This window comes from Candoia aspera, chromosome 10, assembly GCF_035149785.1.
Source record: "Candoia aspera isolate rCanAsp1 chromosome 10, rCanAsp1.hap2, whole genome shotgun sequence".
NCBI lineage: Eukaryota > Metazoa > Chordata > Lepidosauria > Squamata > Boidae > Candoia > Candoia aspera.
Window position 1 is genome coordinate 17,915,787 of NC_086162.1, and position 15,072 is coordinate 17,930,858.

Below are 15,072 nucleotides of genomic sequence, written 5' to 3' on the forward strand. Positions count from 1 at the left end.
ACCCAGCCTCATCTGTCCGTGCAAGCAGCAGGCCACTTTCTTTGTGCAACTTTCTTTGAGCTTAGAAGAATACTAAGCCCCTGCTTAGTATTTGGATGTCAGACCACAGGAAATCACAGGGCTGTAGGCTAGATTGGGAAGTTGAAAACTATCCTGAAGGAAGGCATTAGTAGACCACTTCCCTATTGCTATCTAGAAGACCACATGAACTTCTCTATGAAGCCACCAGGAGACCTGCTTGACAAAGGAGGCTTCATCCTATCTACCTCCAGCTAGATGATCCTCAGTTCTATTTTATGGCCAGTGGCTTAGCCAAAGTTGAATCTTGAGTGTTGAAGAGCAGGGTCCCACAACCCAAATGATCACCCAGCAAACAGGAGTATTCTCCCTTTTTTAAAGTCTTTTAAAATCAGAAGGAGACCACAGAGTGTGTTTGTAGCTGCAAATGATAGTGTTATGAACTGGACTTTAAAAGGGATTATCCTTTTGTTTCTCCAAATGACTTTTAGGAAAATACACTTGACACTGGACAGCAGAGAGAAATTGGATTTTATTCTTGAATGGTGCTGCCATTCAAGTGAGCTTAAAGTGGGCAACCATCCATATCGGGAACATTAAAAGCTGTGAAAAGCATGGAATGGCATTGAGGGACAGAGAGAAGAAAAAAGTTATTTGTGTACCTCACAATTGAAATGATACATACATACAGAAAGAACAACCAAGGCCATGTCTAAATATGACTCCTGAGTCCTGACATCACCCAGAACTTTTCCACACCCTGACTTCTAATGCTCTCTACCCATCTTTGATTCCATAAAAAACTATACCAGCATGAAATTTCTCTGTGAATGGTGGGCCTCAAGTCTGCCATCTCCATCCATCCATAAGACATATTCTCAGCATAAGATGTTAACGTGGAATCCAGCAGGACACTACAGTGCTGAGGAACAGAAATAGGAAGACGACGGGTGACGGGCTACAGTTTCTACTGGCCAGCTGAAGACCTGTAGAGAGAGGCATGGAAGCGTCAGGTTCCCTGTGACCCTGCTGGTGGATGTTTGCCTCACTAGGAAATAACAATATCTGGAATCCATATCATGCAGGATTGGGTAACTTTTTATTTGAAGGTTGCAAGTGATGGTTGGATTGGGAACGGGTAGCTGCAATTTACTCCCACCACTCATACAGTAATGGTATGTGAGAAAGATCTTGAGAAAGGGGACAAAGAGATGCTGCCCAGGGAATGGTCAGATAAGAGAGGGCAGAGCCTGCAGCTGCATCATGGGAGGAGAAAGAAGCTCAGAAGGGACTCTCCCTAGTTTCTCAGGCTGTAAAGGGGATGGCAGGAGATTTGCACTTTGAGACGTGCAAGACTGATGTCAGCCTTCCCAGGCGGACCAGACAGGAAAAACAACCAGATGAGCTAATTCTACTTTATTGTAAGGCTACGTTAACAAACCTTGCACCTGTCTCCTTTACAGCCTGAGATGTCAGGGAGGGTCCCTTCGGAGCTTCTTTCTCCACCCGTTATGCAGCTGCAGGCTCTGCCCTCTCTTATCTGACTGTTCCCTAGGCAGCATCTCTTCGCCCTGTTTGTCAAGATCTTTCTCGCATACCATTACTGTATGAGTGGTGGGAGTAAATTGCAGCTACATACCATTACACATACAGAAACATGAGCAAATCATATTCACCCCACCCACTCCCAGCGATGTTGACCAGGGTCATAGAGAGGAATGAAGCAGTGAGCATCTTTCCCTGCGACCTTGCTTCTCAGTGGCTGGTCTGTTGCTGCAGGAAGCTGGTTTCAAGTGGGGTTTCTGGGAGACGGAGGAAATTGATAGGCTGGACGGGGATTTCTTAAGGGTCACATAAGAAGGAAAAAGCTTATAGAAACAGTGATTGGGGAAATTCTGAAGTCAAGGAGCACTTGGGCACAAAGCGACCTACCTTGATCAAGGAAATTGCTACTGTATTTCAAGAAAGGGCCAGCTGAGACGATGGCTGATGGAGGTTTCCTTCCCACAATCACAGAGCCTGGTGAATGGCAGTTCTGAAACAGAGAAAATAAAATCTCACTTGCTTGTTCAAGAGAACTGTCAGCCCAACAAGTTAGACCAGACGAAGAAACCAATGCCATATAGGTCAGGACTATTTTTATTGTAACAGAACCTTGCAAGTCTGATTGTGCTTCCCTCTCCCTCACTCTGTCTTCATGTGAACTAAGGAGGGGCTTGTCTAAGATGTTTTCTCAAGTTGTTTTCGTGGCCCAGGCTCAAGTCCCTCTTGTCTCACCATTGCCTTGGTAGCAGCTCTTCCTCCTGTCCTTCAAAGCCATTCCCTATGCCCTCTACAAGAACTCCAGAGCCAGTGCTGGGCTAGAAACCAGGAGACTGGGAGTTCTAGTCCCGCCTTAGGCATGAAAGCCGGCTGGGCGACCTTGAGCCAGTCCCTCTCTCTCAGCCCAAGAGCCAATCAGGCATGGTATGAGAGTTCTAGTCCCGCCTTAGGCACGAAAGCCAGCTGGGTGACCTTGGGCCAGTCCCTCTCTCTCAGCCCAACCCACCTCACAGGGTTGTTGTGGGGAAAATAGGAGGAGGAAGGAGTATTAGGTATGTTTGCTGCCTTGAGTTATTTATAAAGATAATAAAGGTGGGATAAAAATTAAATCAATCAATCAATCAGTCTCTGGCTTGGCTCTGCAACCTCAACCTTTGGTGGGAACCAAGCTAAGAGTGATGGAGCAACAGACTATTTTGACTCCACATTTCTTCATCACATTTCATCACACCCCCTAGCTGAAACCACACACAGGAGTTATTTGTCCTAATCTCAAATCGTAGCCTCTCTGGCACAAGTTGCAAGAAACGTCCACCATTCTGTGGAAGACTGTTGACTTGGCCTGATCTGACCAAGAACATTTGGCCAGATATTTTCCAGAGCCCATTTTAGTCTGATTGCCAGGTAACTGAATGCCATGGAGTGTCCTGGGAGACCTCAAAATCACTGGTTTGGAAACACAAAAACTTTAACAGTACCATTGATGAAGAAATTGTTGAACTCAAATACATCAACATATGGCAATCTCAGAAGGTCTCAACAAACACAATAGGTTTTTAAAACAACACAATTGTTAATTGATGAGGTACTTGTAATCAGTCTTACAGGTAATCTGCACAACCAACCTATCTTCCCCTCCCTCAGCCCAATCATCTATGCATCTGATGAAGTCAGCTGCTGCAGCAGCTCCCAAAAGCTGATGCCTTTTAATAAAATGCATCAGGTAGTCCTCGACTTACAACCATTCATTTAGCAACTGTTCAAAGTTATGACAGCACTGGAAAAAGTGAGTTGTGACCGGTCCTCACACTTACGACCGTCGCAGCATCTCTGCAGTCACATGATCGAAATTAAGGCACTTGGCAAGCAGCATGTATTTACAATGGTTGCACGTGACCACCATTTGCGACCTTCCCAGCCGGCTTCCAACAAGCAAAATCAATGGGGGAAGCCGGATTCACTTAACAACCATGTGTTTCACTTAATGACTGTGGCATAAAAGTTGTAAAATTGGGGGTGACTGACTTAAAGACTGCCTCGCTTAGTGATGGATGTTCTGCTCCCAATTGTGGTCGTAAGTCAAGGACTACCTGTAGTCAGAAAAGGTGCTATTAGACTCCTTCTGGTTTTTTGCCATTACAGACTAACGAGGCTCTCCTCCTACAGCGTCAAAGAGAAGACCTAATCAACAGCTTCTCCTCCCTTTCTCACCACTCTGCATTTGGCTATCCGGAAGCTGCAGAGGCGGATGCGACAGTGTAGATACACCTCTTCCAAATTTGCGAGGAACATGAAAACGCTGAAGGAGAAGCGCCCCACAAGGGACACTCCATCTTCCTCCACTGCTACTGTGCCATCTTGCGGGTTGGGACACCTACAGAGGGACAGGTCACATCAGACAGAGGAGTGAAAGTTGTTAGAAGGCATGATGAGATCAAGGATCACTTCGCATTTACCTGGTGATCACTTATCATCTATAGCAGTGTTTCTCAACCTCAGCAACTTTAAGATGGGTGGACTTCAACTCCCAGAATTCCCCAGCCAGCATGCTGGCTGGGGAATTCTGGGAGTTGAAGTCCACCCATCTTAAAGTTGCTGAGGTTGAGTAACACTTATCTATAGAATATTCATATTTCTCTCATGTCAACCTGATGCCTTTTAATGAAATCTGTTTTTGTATTTTCAACCCAGGACTCACCAAATTCTGATGAATACACTGTCAAGAGCCCATCCCACATGTGAAAATATCTTATTTGCAAAAAGCCATCATGTAACTTGATTGAATCTAGCTTATGATTTACATGAATGTAACCATAATGGTTGGCCAATCATAACTGGTGATATAATATATTTTATTTTACTTTATTTTTTTATCCTGCCTTTATTATTTTTATAAATAACTCAAAATATGCACAAATCAAACCAAAAGCAGCTTATTCAATGAATTAAATCATACATTACACAATTCATCTCATTAGTTTCCCATGACTTCCCCCCTGAGAAATCATGAATGCAAGGCCCAAATTCTGTTGGAACCATGGCATGGAATAGGCAAGATTTACCCTTGGCCCATTTTGCATTTCCACTTGGAATGTCATCCTCCACCATAACATGTCTTTGAAATGGAGGAAAACTTCAGTTAGTCCTGACAGGGACTTTGTCTCCCTTGCAAATTAACTGTTAGCTATTGTAAGCCGCCCAGAGTCACGTACTATATATGAGATGGACAGTTATATAAATTGAAGAAATAAATAAATAACGACTGACAATAGAAATCCCATTATTGGGATTGTAGTGGCCCCAAGAGAGAGCCAGTTTGTGTCATGGTGAAGGCACCAGGCTAGAAACCGGGAGGCTGTGAGTTCTAGTCCCGCCTTAGGCATGAAGCCAGCGGGGTGACCTTGGGCCAGCCTCTCTCTCTCAGCCCTAGGAAGGAGGCAATGGCAAACCACTTCTGAAATCTTGCCAAGAAAACTGCAGGGCCTAGTCCAGGCAGTTGCCAGGAGTCAAAAACTGACTTGAAAACACACACACACAATGCCCCCCAAATTAATTCATCCCCTTCCTTCACAACATGATTCCAATCTCCCATTAAAAAAAAATCTAGCCACACAAGGCCTGCAATACATGAAGATTTCTACTTTTAATTAATCTTAAGTACTGGAACTTTGTCTGGCAGTTAGCTTTTGATATACCCGTGATTAGGGTTCTTATTTACTGTTGTCTCAAAGGCAACCAGCGCCGTCTCCCCTTGATTCTCAGTATTATCTCTTGCCCTGAATCTTTTAGATGACACTGAACGGTCACTCCCACTAAGTTGAAGGATGGGAGACACCTGCTGTTTCAGATGTTACTGAATGATCTCACACCCCACACTACTGGAGATGCTACGGGGGCAACAAGTCCTCTCTACACCCCCCCCCCCCAAATTAAACTCTGTTTCCTTTCAGTTCACAGGAACAGCTTACTGGTTTGTGATGAGGTCCCACCGAATGCTGGAGGAAGGATCTCTGTCTGGCGTGGCCCAGCACGAGGACAAGGTGACCACAAAGTGGGTGGGGTCAACTCCCAAAACTTTGATGCCCACGTAGGCCCTGTGACTGACCATGAGCAAGATGGGGTTCTGGGCAAAAGGTCTGGTGTACTTGGGATCTTGGTACAAGGTCATGATGGTCTGGTAGGTCCCTTGGCCAGAGGTGATGGTTGTGTTAATGATGCTATATAAAACAGAAGAGAATGACCATGCTTTTTGCTAAACTTCTGGAGGAAGTGTTGAGAAAACGTCACACGTTCTCAGAAATAAGTGATTTGTAGAAATGAGGGTGATGGGAGAGAGAGGAGAAGAAAATGGTTAAGAGACAGCAGAATGGAGGGCAAGGTGAGACTGGCAGAGACCTTTGGTAGATCCTATAGAGTTGGTTGAACACTCATGTAACAATTCTAAAGAAGTCTTACCACATACAAATTAAGTTGTTGTATAGGAATCAGGAGGTCCTGGATCAAATTTCTGAGTCTCCTCTTATGGATGCTTACGGCTAAGCTAAACACAGGTAGTCCTCATTTAATGACCACAATTGGGACTGGAATTTCAGTTGCTAAGCAAAGCAGTCATTAAGCAAATCCCACCCGATTTTATGACCCTTTTTGTGGCAGTTGTTAAGCGAATCACTGCAGTCGTTAAGCGAACCACTTGGTTCCCCACTGATTTTGCTTGTCAGAAGCTGGCCAGGAAGGTTGAAAATGGTGATCACATGACCACAGGATGCTGCGATGGTCATAAATGCGAACCAGTTGCCAAGCACCCAGATCGTGATCACGCGACCACAGGGATGCTGTGACAGTCGTAAGTGTGAGGACTGGTTGTAAGTCGGTTTTTTCAGCACCATCGTAAGTCCAAACTGTCACTAAATGAATGGTTGTTAAGCGAGGTCTACCTGTATCTGGGCAAGGTCTCAGAGCACTAACTTTGCTTAAACGGAGCAACTCTGGTCAGGGACAAATGCTTCCCTCTAGAAAGAAAACATGACCTGAATTTGTTGCAGGCCAGGAGCATGCTGAAAATGCAGTTATTGATCTCAGGATACATCTGAACAATTTACGGCCCTTGCAAAACAGACATTTCATACAACAGCCTTAGCCAGGTCAGTGACAAACCTAGTAGCTGCATTTGTACGCTAAAGCTTCCCTGTTTAGACTTCAGTGTAGCTCAGTGTCCTGTGTGCGCTCAGACTATTTGATTAGATTATGATTCAATGTATTGAGAAAAACCCCCAAACAGGTTAATCCAGGAACCAAGGAAGCAGGTTGTGTGAACTCAGCCAATGTGTTTTTACATCATCATATTGCATTACAACACATTGCATTACAGTACATGAGTTTTTAATCCTGTGCGCCACCTGGAGATGCAGTCCCTCAATGGCGGTAGATAAATATTGTAAATAAATAAATAAACAGTCAATGAGGGTCTGTTTTTCCCCAGATTCCAAAAGAAAGGAATGGTCTATTTGGGATTTTTGAGGAAGATCTGCCACCCAGTGGCAGAGTAGGAAATTCTAACCACAATATGGAATGATGTATAAACTTCAGGAGGAGATGTATTTACACAACACGCACACGTTGGCTCTTCCCCTATGGGTTTCACTGCCATCAATTTTTTTCAAAGAAACTTGACATTTAGAGAGGACGCTGAGATTATTTCCTCCCATCCAGTACTATAATTCTTTAACCGCTGGAGAATGGGGGAATGCAATTTAACTTCCCTATCTTTTTCCAGATAGGGAAGTTAAACCAACAGACTTCAGTCTGGCCCAGAAAAGTGATGCTTAGCTGAAAGAATGCCGTATTGGGGAATCAGTATGAAGAAGATTGGGATGAACAGGAACAAAGGCCAGAGTGAGCAATATTTGATAGGAAGCAGCTGAATAGCGAGAGATACAGTCTTAGAGTAGGACTGGGTACCTTTTTTGCAGCTAAGGGAACATATTATTATTAGTATTAGTATTTTACTAGCTTACAGAAGATGTAAAATGATTTGTTGGTGTCTTTCTTTAAGGAAAACGGCACATTAAGGCTAGCAGAGGCTTAAAACCAAATGTATTTAAATGTGTGGCTTTTTGTTTTCTGAGAGGCTTTTGCACGCCACACAAAAAAAATCAAACTATGAAATTATGCTGGATTTTGCTATCAAACGTCAGAGGCCGCAGAATAGAAACCAGACAGCACTACATGGTCCATGGACCAGTCAGTCCTGTTCTAGGGTGTGAGGTGTGGCAGGATGAGAAAAGGCAAAAACAGGTGTGGGGGGAAACAGCAAATAAGAGGGTTCTTTTTAACACACGAAAAACACCAGGAAAGTTGAACAAAAGGACACAAAGGTAAACAGTGTCAGATGGTGTGGGACTCCAATAAGGGAAGAACGCAAGTAGTTTTGAACTATAATTGCTGCCTTGAGAGGTTTGTCCAGCTGAACTCACTCATGGATGGGATGGATGACAGATGCCATGGAGAGGTTGATGTTCAGGGGGAAAGCACAAGAGAAGCGCAGGAAAAGAAACCGGTCTCGGCTGATCATCCCACCATAGATGTTCTCCAGATGAGCCTGCACTACGTTGGAGTAGATAGCATGGGTTGTATTTACCTAGAAAGGGCAGGGGGGAAAAATTGGGAGGAAGAAACAGACATTGAAGAGGAGGACAACTGACTTGTAACAATTTATCAAGGAATATGTTAACCAGCTATCTAGGAATATGTTCAGAAAACCGAATTAGAAGAGAAGATACAATTTTTTCTCCATTATTTCCTCTCAGTGTTCAAAAATAGACTCAAGACTGGAAAAAGAAACCTCATGTTTTCATAATTCTCTCCCACACCCCCTTTAAAACATAAAACACAATATACCATTGCCCTGGATTCTGGAAACAATATTGGTATCTTCCACGGTGAAGATACTGACTTTCCTGCAATGGATTGCTGATTCTAAGCATGAGGCTAGAACCTCACTAAGGGAATGTTTGGGGAATGCTCACAGCTCAGAGGTTGTGCACATGTTAGCAGGCAGTGCCTGGTTCAAACCCTTAAGAAGACTTAAGAAGTTGACTCAGAACAGGCCAGGCTATTCTACCCATTTAACTCAGATATGTCTACCTGTCAGCCTTCCCAGGTAGACCAGACAGGAAACGTGACCAGATGAGCTAATTCTACTTTATTGTAAGGCCACATTAACAGAATCTTGAAGTCTCAAAGTGCAAATCTCCTGCCGTCTCCTTTACAGCCTGAGAAGTCAGGGAAGGTCCCTTCTGAGCCTCTTTCTCTTCCCATTATGCAGCTGCAGGCTATGCCCTCTCTTATCTGACCATTCCCTAGGCAGCATCTCTTCCCCCACCCCCATCTCCCAAGGTCACTCCCACATACCATTACACTACCAGGTATGTGGAAATCTCCCTGGATCAAATCTGAATCGCCAATTCCACTCCAAAGCTTGAAATGATTCCCTTCAAAATGGTGTTCAGAACATTGGAATATTTTGCTTCATAGCATCAGGTCTAATAATCCAATAGATTCAATCTGAATTGTTGTTTCATTCAAAAAAAAGCTAGTTTTGCCCATATTTAAAAGCTATCACACAGTATATTCTGTCTGACAAATTGACTTGAAGATTCAGTTGAATCACGACTGACTTCTTGAACTGAATCAGGGGTGTCTGCAGGGAAGGGAATCAAAGAGTCAAGCCTTTGTGGAAGGCTTGTCCAGAAGTCAACTGCCCTTCACCTGATCCTTTCAACAGCAGAGTCTTCAAATTGAATAAATGCCTGTATTGCTGCAACCCCTTTATCTCAGGTGCTTTGTGCTTCTCCCTACCTCCATTTGTGTCCCACAGGTTTTCTGCACCGTGTCAAAGTAGAAGATGAGTCTGTCTCCAACTAATGAGCCGGTACAAGTGAGATCAGCCAGGTGGAGTTTTTCAGCAGGGAATCCATCAGTGAAAAGGAGGCAACAGGAGAGAGAGACCATACTTCTGCTGGTAGTGCAGGTCAGCTGGTAATCTGCAGGAAGGAAGATCACAGGTAAATGATATGTGGCCTCCCTGAAGATTCAGTCAGAGATTCCATTTAAGGGTGAATAGATCAAATTTCTGAAATGAGTCACTTTGTTGAATCAAATCGTTGAAACAATGGTCATGTTGACTTCTTTCTCTAAATCAAGCCAGTAGCTTGAATTGAATTTATCCAATGGAATAATTCATCTCCACATTTCAGATGGAATTGTTTGGATGTTTTGAGTAAAATGAACATTTTGAAAATGGATCGTGGTGATTTGTATGCCCCTAGAAAATATCTTTGGTCTAAAAAAAAAATCTAACAATTCTTCTGCATTTTTAAACCCACTTTCTTCCGTGTGGTGGAAAAGAATTGGCCTTTTATTTTATTTTTATTTTCAAAAGAAAATGCGCAAGGGTGGGAGGCAGGGCTGTTGCCTTTCTTTAAATTATGAGATAACCAAAGGGTAGGTATTATCATACCTACCCTTTGGTTACAACGGCCTCTTCAGCAGCCTGCAGCCCTCCTGGTGTCTTCTGTTTCTAAGCATCCCCAAGTGAAGCCGTCACAAGGGAATTCTTCAGGAAGCAGGAAGAAGCAGGGAGACTGCTGAGGAATGGGGACATGTGTTATGGAAACACAATTGCAATGGAACTCCTGGCCAGAACGCAACAATTAAAAAATGCTCAACACCACACCCTGAGAATGAGGTAGAGGTAGAGAGGAAGGGGAAGGGGAAGGGGCTTTTCAGGAAACTGGGGAACAGAGTTTTGACCCTGGATTATTAAAACAGAGCTGTTGAAAAGCTCAGCTGATGCTACTGAACCCAGATAGAGTGAGATAAGAGGCAGGAAATGAAAGACTTGGGGAATTGGTTCATGCATAAATGCATTTTTCCTCACTTGATGCCAACTTCAAGGGAGAAAAACGCAAGCGTTGTTTGTGACATGGATGTCGAAAAAGGGAGTCTGCAGGAAGGGATTAAAAAAGTCACCATGGCCCCATAATGGAGGAATGGATCTTGAAGATGGCTGAGCTTGCAGAAGTGGCTAAACTGACTTGTTTGACTAAGAAGGGAACAACAATTACTTTCATTAAAGACTGGAAACCCTTTATGGATTTTTTGCTGAAAATGGATGAAAATGAACTGGTGATTTTGGGATTTATTGATTAAAAAGGTTTGTCTATGGGAAGAAGGGAACCGTGATATGGAATTTGGGAGGGTGGAGATAGTGATTAATATGTTTGTGACAGCTGCAAAAAAGATCACTTCTTTAGATACTGTACCTTTCTTTTTCTCTTTCTTTCTCTTTTGTAATCTTTCACTTTTTCCTTTATTCTTTTACGTTTCTTTCTTTTCTCTACTTTTGCTTTCTGTAGGTTTTTAATCTCATGCAAATTTTTCTTTTAATAAAAATTATATTAAAAAAAAAAGTCACCGTGGCAGCTGCAACCATGAGATCAAAGCCCTGCTCCTTTTTTACACAGGATGCATGTAAAAAAGGGGCAGGACTTCGATCCCACGGTCATCTTGATTTTTTTTGACACCTCCCCCTGCAGGCTCCTCTGATGCAGCCTCGTCATGACATGAAATAAATCTATATTCCAAAGCAAATTAGTACAAGGGGAAAAACCGAAAGCAGCTCATGAGTTTGCTTACCATAGTCGGCCTTTTTGGTGGGGCTATAATCTTTGCGGCAGAAGCAACCCCATTTTCCTCTCTTTTCCCCACACCACTCATTGTCTCCACATGCCAAGTCCAGGCAGGGATCAGTGGCAGCTGCAGAAAGAACAAGAGGTTTACTAGCAACAGGACTGGTCCTCGTGGTTTTCCTCTTCCCTTTCTTTGATTAAACAATGGGCAAAACATGATTCAGAGCAACTTGGCGATCTCAAGGTTATTCGCTGTCGATCTCCAGAAGTTTCATTATGAGTCAGGATTGTCTGCCTAAAGCTGCAGCCGATAAACACAGCTTCTCAAATTGACCTGTGCTGTTGAAGTTATCTTGGGGGAAACAAACCAGAAGTGGATTTATGGAATGGACATTGAATCGTTTCCTTTCCTAAAGTTATCATGTTTCTCCTCGTGCTTCTGACCACTAAAATTCTGGTCTTATTATGAAGAGAAGCAAGGAAGCTTCAAGACAAGGAAATCCTGACCTTCTCTCCTCTTCAGCAGTCTGAACACTGCAATTATCTTTCATTTGTCCAAGAAACCATAATCCTTGGTTTTCCTCTCTACTAACTAGAAAAGGAGACATTAGTCCTCAAGGTTGATTTCTTATGACTAGGGTTGGATGGATCTCTCAGTGTCCATTTTTCTCAGTTGCTTTTTTTCCTGAATCTGTCAATTTCAGTTTCTCTCAATTTCACGTTTCCCCCATATGAAAACCATCCCATTCCTGTCTTGGTTTGAATTTTGGGAGAACTGTTTAAAAAGCACTTAAATTTCTGTGATTTTTTTCCCCTCTGCATGTTGACCTGACACAGAGGTTTTACAAATAAATCTTTAGTGCATTTTTCTACATTTTTTCCCCATGAAACTACACACTTTTCCCCACATAGGTTCCTCATGGCAGTTGTGGCCTGTTTCTAATAGCGACCCTCCGTGCAAAAATTGGAGAAGGAAGAATTTAGACAGATGACAGATAAGTAAACTTAAAGAAGTTCCAATTTCCAGTATGAATTAAGTGTCTTTCTCCTGCATCACACCTTGGACTGCTAGTCTCAGCACACAGAGCATCAGAGCTCCTCCAAAATTTGGGATTTCCAGAAAAAAACAAACTCATGATTGATGGCTTTGACGATTAGACAGGCTAGATTAGAGAAAGAAGAGAGTCATGATGCAACTTTAGAGAAAGAGGTAAATTGATAATTGTACTTATAACTGCTGTAAAGAAGATCGGAAACCACTTCTTTGTATCTTTTTTCTTTCTTTTCTATTTTTCTTTTTTCTTCCTTTCTTGCACTTCTAGCTTTCTCTCTGATTCCTTTCTTTTTCTTTTTTCTTCCTTACTCTATATTAGTTTGTATTAGTTTTGACCTCTGTTTTTAAAACTTTTTATTTATATATAATAAATAAAAAGAGATCCTCCAAAATTTGATGAATGGCTGAGAAACTGACACTCACGGCATTGTACGGAAGCTCTCCAGCCCGAGGTCTGAATCCCCTGAAGGAGGCATATTTCCTCATAAGCTGCAAGGCTCATGCACAGCATGTTGTTATTTTTTCCATAGTGGCACAAATCATACAGGCAGGCCACATAAAATGGGGAAGGATCCACATGCCAGTGGCACTCAGCAAAGGGTCCCACTTGGCTGACCAAAATCCCACAGAGCTCTTCGTATTCCTGCGGATTTTCACAAGGCTCCAGGGTTGAATTGTCATCCGAACACCTTAATAAAACAACAACAACAACAAGGCAAGAGGTCTTGGTTTTACTACAGGCTCCGCAGCTAGATTAAATAGGAGAAGAGCTTTTATATCTCTAGTAAATACTAGATTTAGGAAGGTGATAAATCTTACTTAGGAACTAGATGGATCAAACAAGACTTATTTCCAAAGAAACTCTACCAAGCTCAATTTAGAGGTTAGGATGTGCAAAAAAGCAATGCCTATGTAAATGGGTTTAGCTACAAGACTTTACAAAGGCCCCCAATTAATTCATGGTCAGTCAAGACTATAGTCGACACCAGCAATAAAACAAAATGCATAATGCTTCATAAAGTTTCTGCTAGACCTTTGGTAACTGCCTGACGGAAAGTGCGTTTTTCCCAAGCATGAATCCCACCAAGTTCTATTGAGCAAGATAAGAATAGTGATAAGTGAATTATTTCCAGTTTTGAATAATGATTTCCAATATAGCCCATTACAGTGGGGCTTTGAATCTTTGTCTCACAGCTTTGCAGTACACCAAACAGAAGGTGGGTCTCTCTTCTGATAAAGGGGGAGTCTGCAGCTATGGGTTAATATTTATTTATTGGTTTATTTATTTATATTTCATATTTTGTCACCGCCCATCTCACTAAGAGCAACTCTGGGTGGTTTACAAAAAAATTAAAATAACTACAGAGTAAAAGGCAGTAAACACAAAATTCTTCATAAAAAATATAAATATAAAATATAAAATCCAGGATGGTGAATCCAATACTTACTTACTTTACACTATTTACTTAAGTTACGTTACTTACTTAACTTACGCTATTTACTTACTTTACGCTATTTGCTTAACTTACGTTACTTGCGCAAGTTACGCTATTTGCTTAACTTACGTTACTTGCGCAAGTTACGCTATTTGCTTAACTTACGTTACTTGCGCAAGTTACGCTATTTGCTTAACTTACGTTACTTGCGCAAGTTACGCTATTTGCTTAACTTACGTTACTTGCGCAAGTTACGCTATTTGCTTAACTTACGTTACTTGCGCAAGTTACGCTATTTGCTTAACTTACGTTACTTGCGCAAGTTACGCTATTTGCTTAACTTACGCTACTTGCGTGAGTTACGCTATTTGCTTAACTTACGCTACTTGCGTAAGTTACGCTATTTGCTTGACTTACGCTACTTGCGTGAGTTACGCTATTTGCTTGACTTACGCTACTTGCGTGAGTTACGCTATTTGCTTAACTTACGCTACTTGCGTAAGTTACGCTATTTGCTTAACTTACGCTATTTACTTACTTTACTTTTCATTCAAATGCAGATGTGCAGTATTTGCATCTATATTGGAATGCAAAGTGATTTTTATTTAATTGGACTCACAACAGAGCAGCGAGGCTTAGCAAGTGAATCTTTTCTTACCCTGCTGGGCTGCTCTCTGTTTTCCAGGCATTGCCAAAATGCAAGTCATTCTGGGCTCTGCTTCCATCAGGCAGCACTTTATCATCCTCTGGAATACCATTAAAATTCCCACACATTCCACACAGCTTCCCTTGGTACTCTGGTCCCACTTTGATGAACAGAGTGTGTTGGCCATTATAATGGATTTCCACGTCTGCTGCTAACTTTATTATCACCATATTTTTGATCTTGGAAATGGAGCCCGTGAACTCCAGGGTATGGGGCAGTCCCACCATTTCCTGGTTGACCTGAAAAAGGAAGGGAGGATTAGGGAAGTAAGCTGGATAGGTCATATCAAACCCAGGATGTGGTCAACAGAGATTTTTCTCCCTTTCCTATAATGTTAGAACATGAATGGTGGAAATTTTAGGAGATATGTGCAGTGATAGCTGGACAGCATGATGAAGTGGTGATGGTTATCAGCTCTGATGGTTTTAAAGGCGATTATTTATTTTATTTATTTATTAATCAAATTTATCACCACCCATCTCCCCGGAAAAGGGACTCTGGGCGGTTTACAATAAAACATAGGTAAAAGACATATAAAACTATAGATAAATGTAATAAAATATAAATATGGTGGGAACCCGATGAATTCATTACATGAATTCACGAAGGAAAAGGCCATTTGTGGAC

The 15,072-nt window shown here is 42.2% G+C and overlaps 1 protein-coding gene across 1 annotated transcript; it reads right to left on the reverse strand.

Moving 5' to 3' along the window:
- Positions 1-607: 607 nt before the first annotated feature.
- LOC134503104 (alpha-tectorin-like) lies at positions 608-12,987 on the reverse strand. Its single transcript, XM_063311745.1, has 8 exons — positions 12,727-12,987; positions 11,257-11,376; positions 9,418-9,602; positions 8,034-8,197; positions 5,529-5,777; positions 3,772-3,934; positions 1,951-2,053; positions 608-1,004 (listed from the first exon to the last, which is right to left on the reverse strand). Exons 1-8 carry the CDS (start codon positions 12,812-12,814, stop codon positions 910-912), a joined length of 1,167 nt encoding a protein of 388 aa, XP_063167815.1. The 5' UTR covers positions 12,815-12,987; the 3' UTR covers positions 608-909.
- Between the last annotated feature and the right edge of the window lie 2,085 nt (positions 12,988-15,072).

Coding starts and splice junctions, on each gene's coding strand:
- LOC134503104 (XM_063311745.1), bottom strand. CDS start 12,814: ATGCTGTGCATGAGCCTTGCAGCTTATGAGGAAATATGCCTCCTTCAG. Junction 8,198..9,417: donor CCTGTGGGACACAAATGGAG/GTAGGGAGAAGC, acceptor TGCCCTTTCTAG/GTAAATACAACCCATGCTAT. Junction 5,778..8,033: donor GTCATCCATCCCATCCATGA/GTGAGTTCAGCT, acceptor TGTTTTATATAG/CATCATTAACACAACCATCA.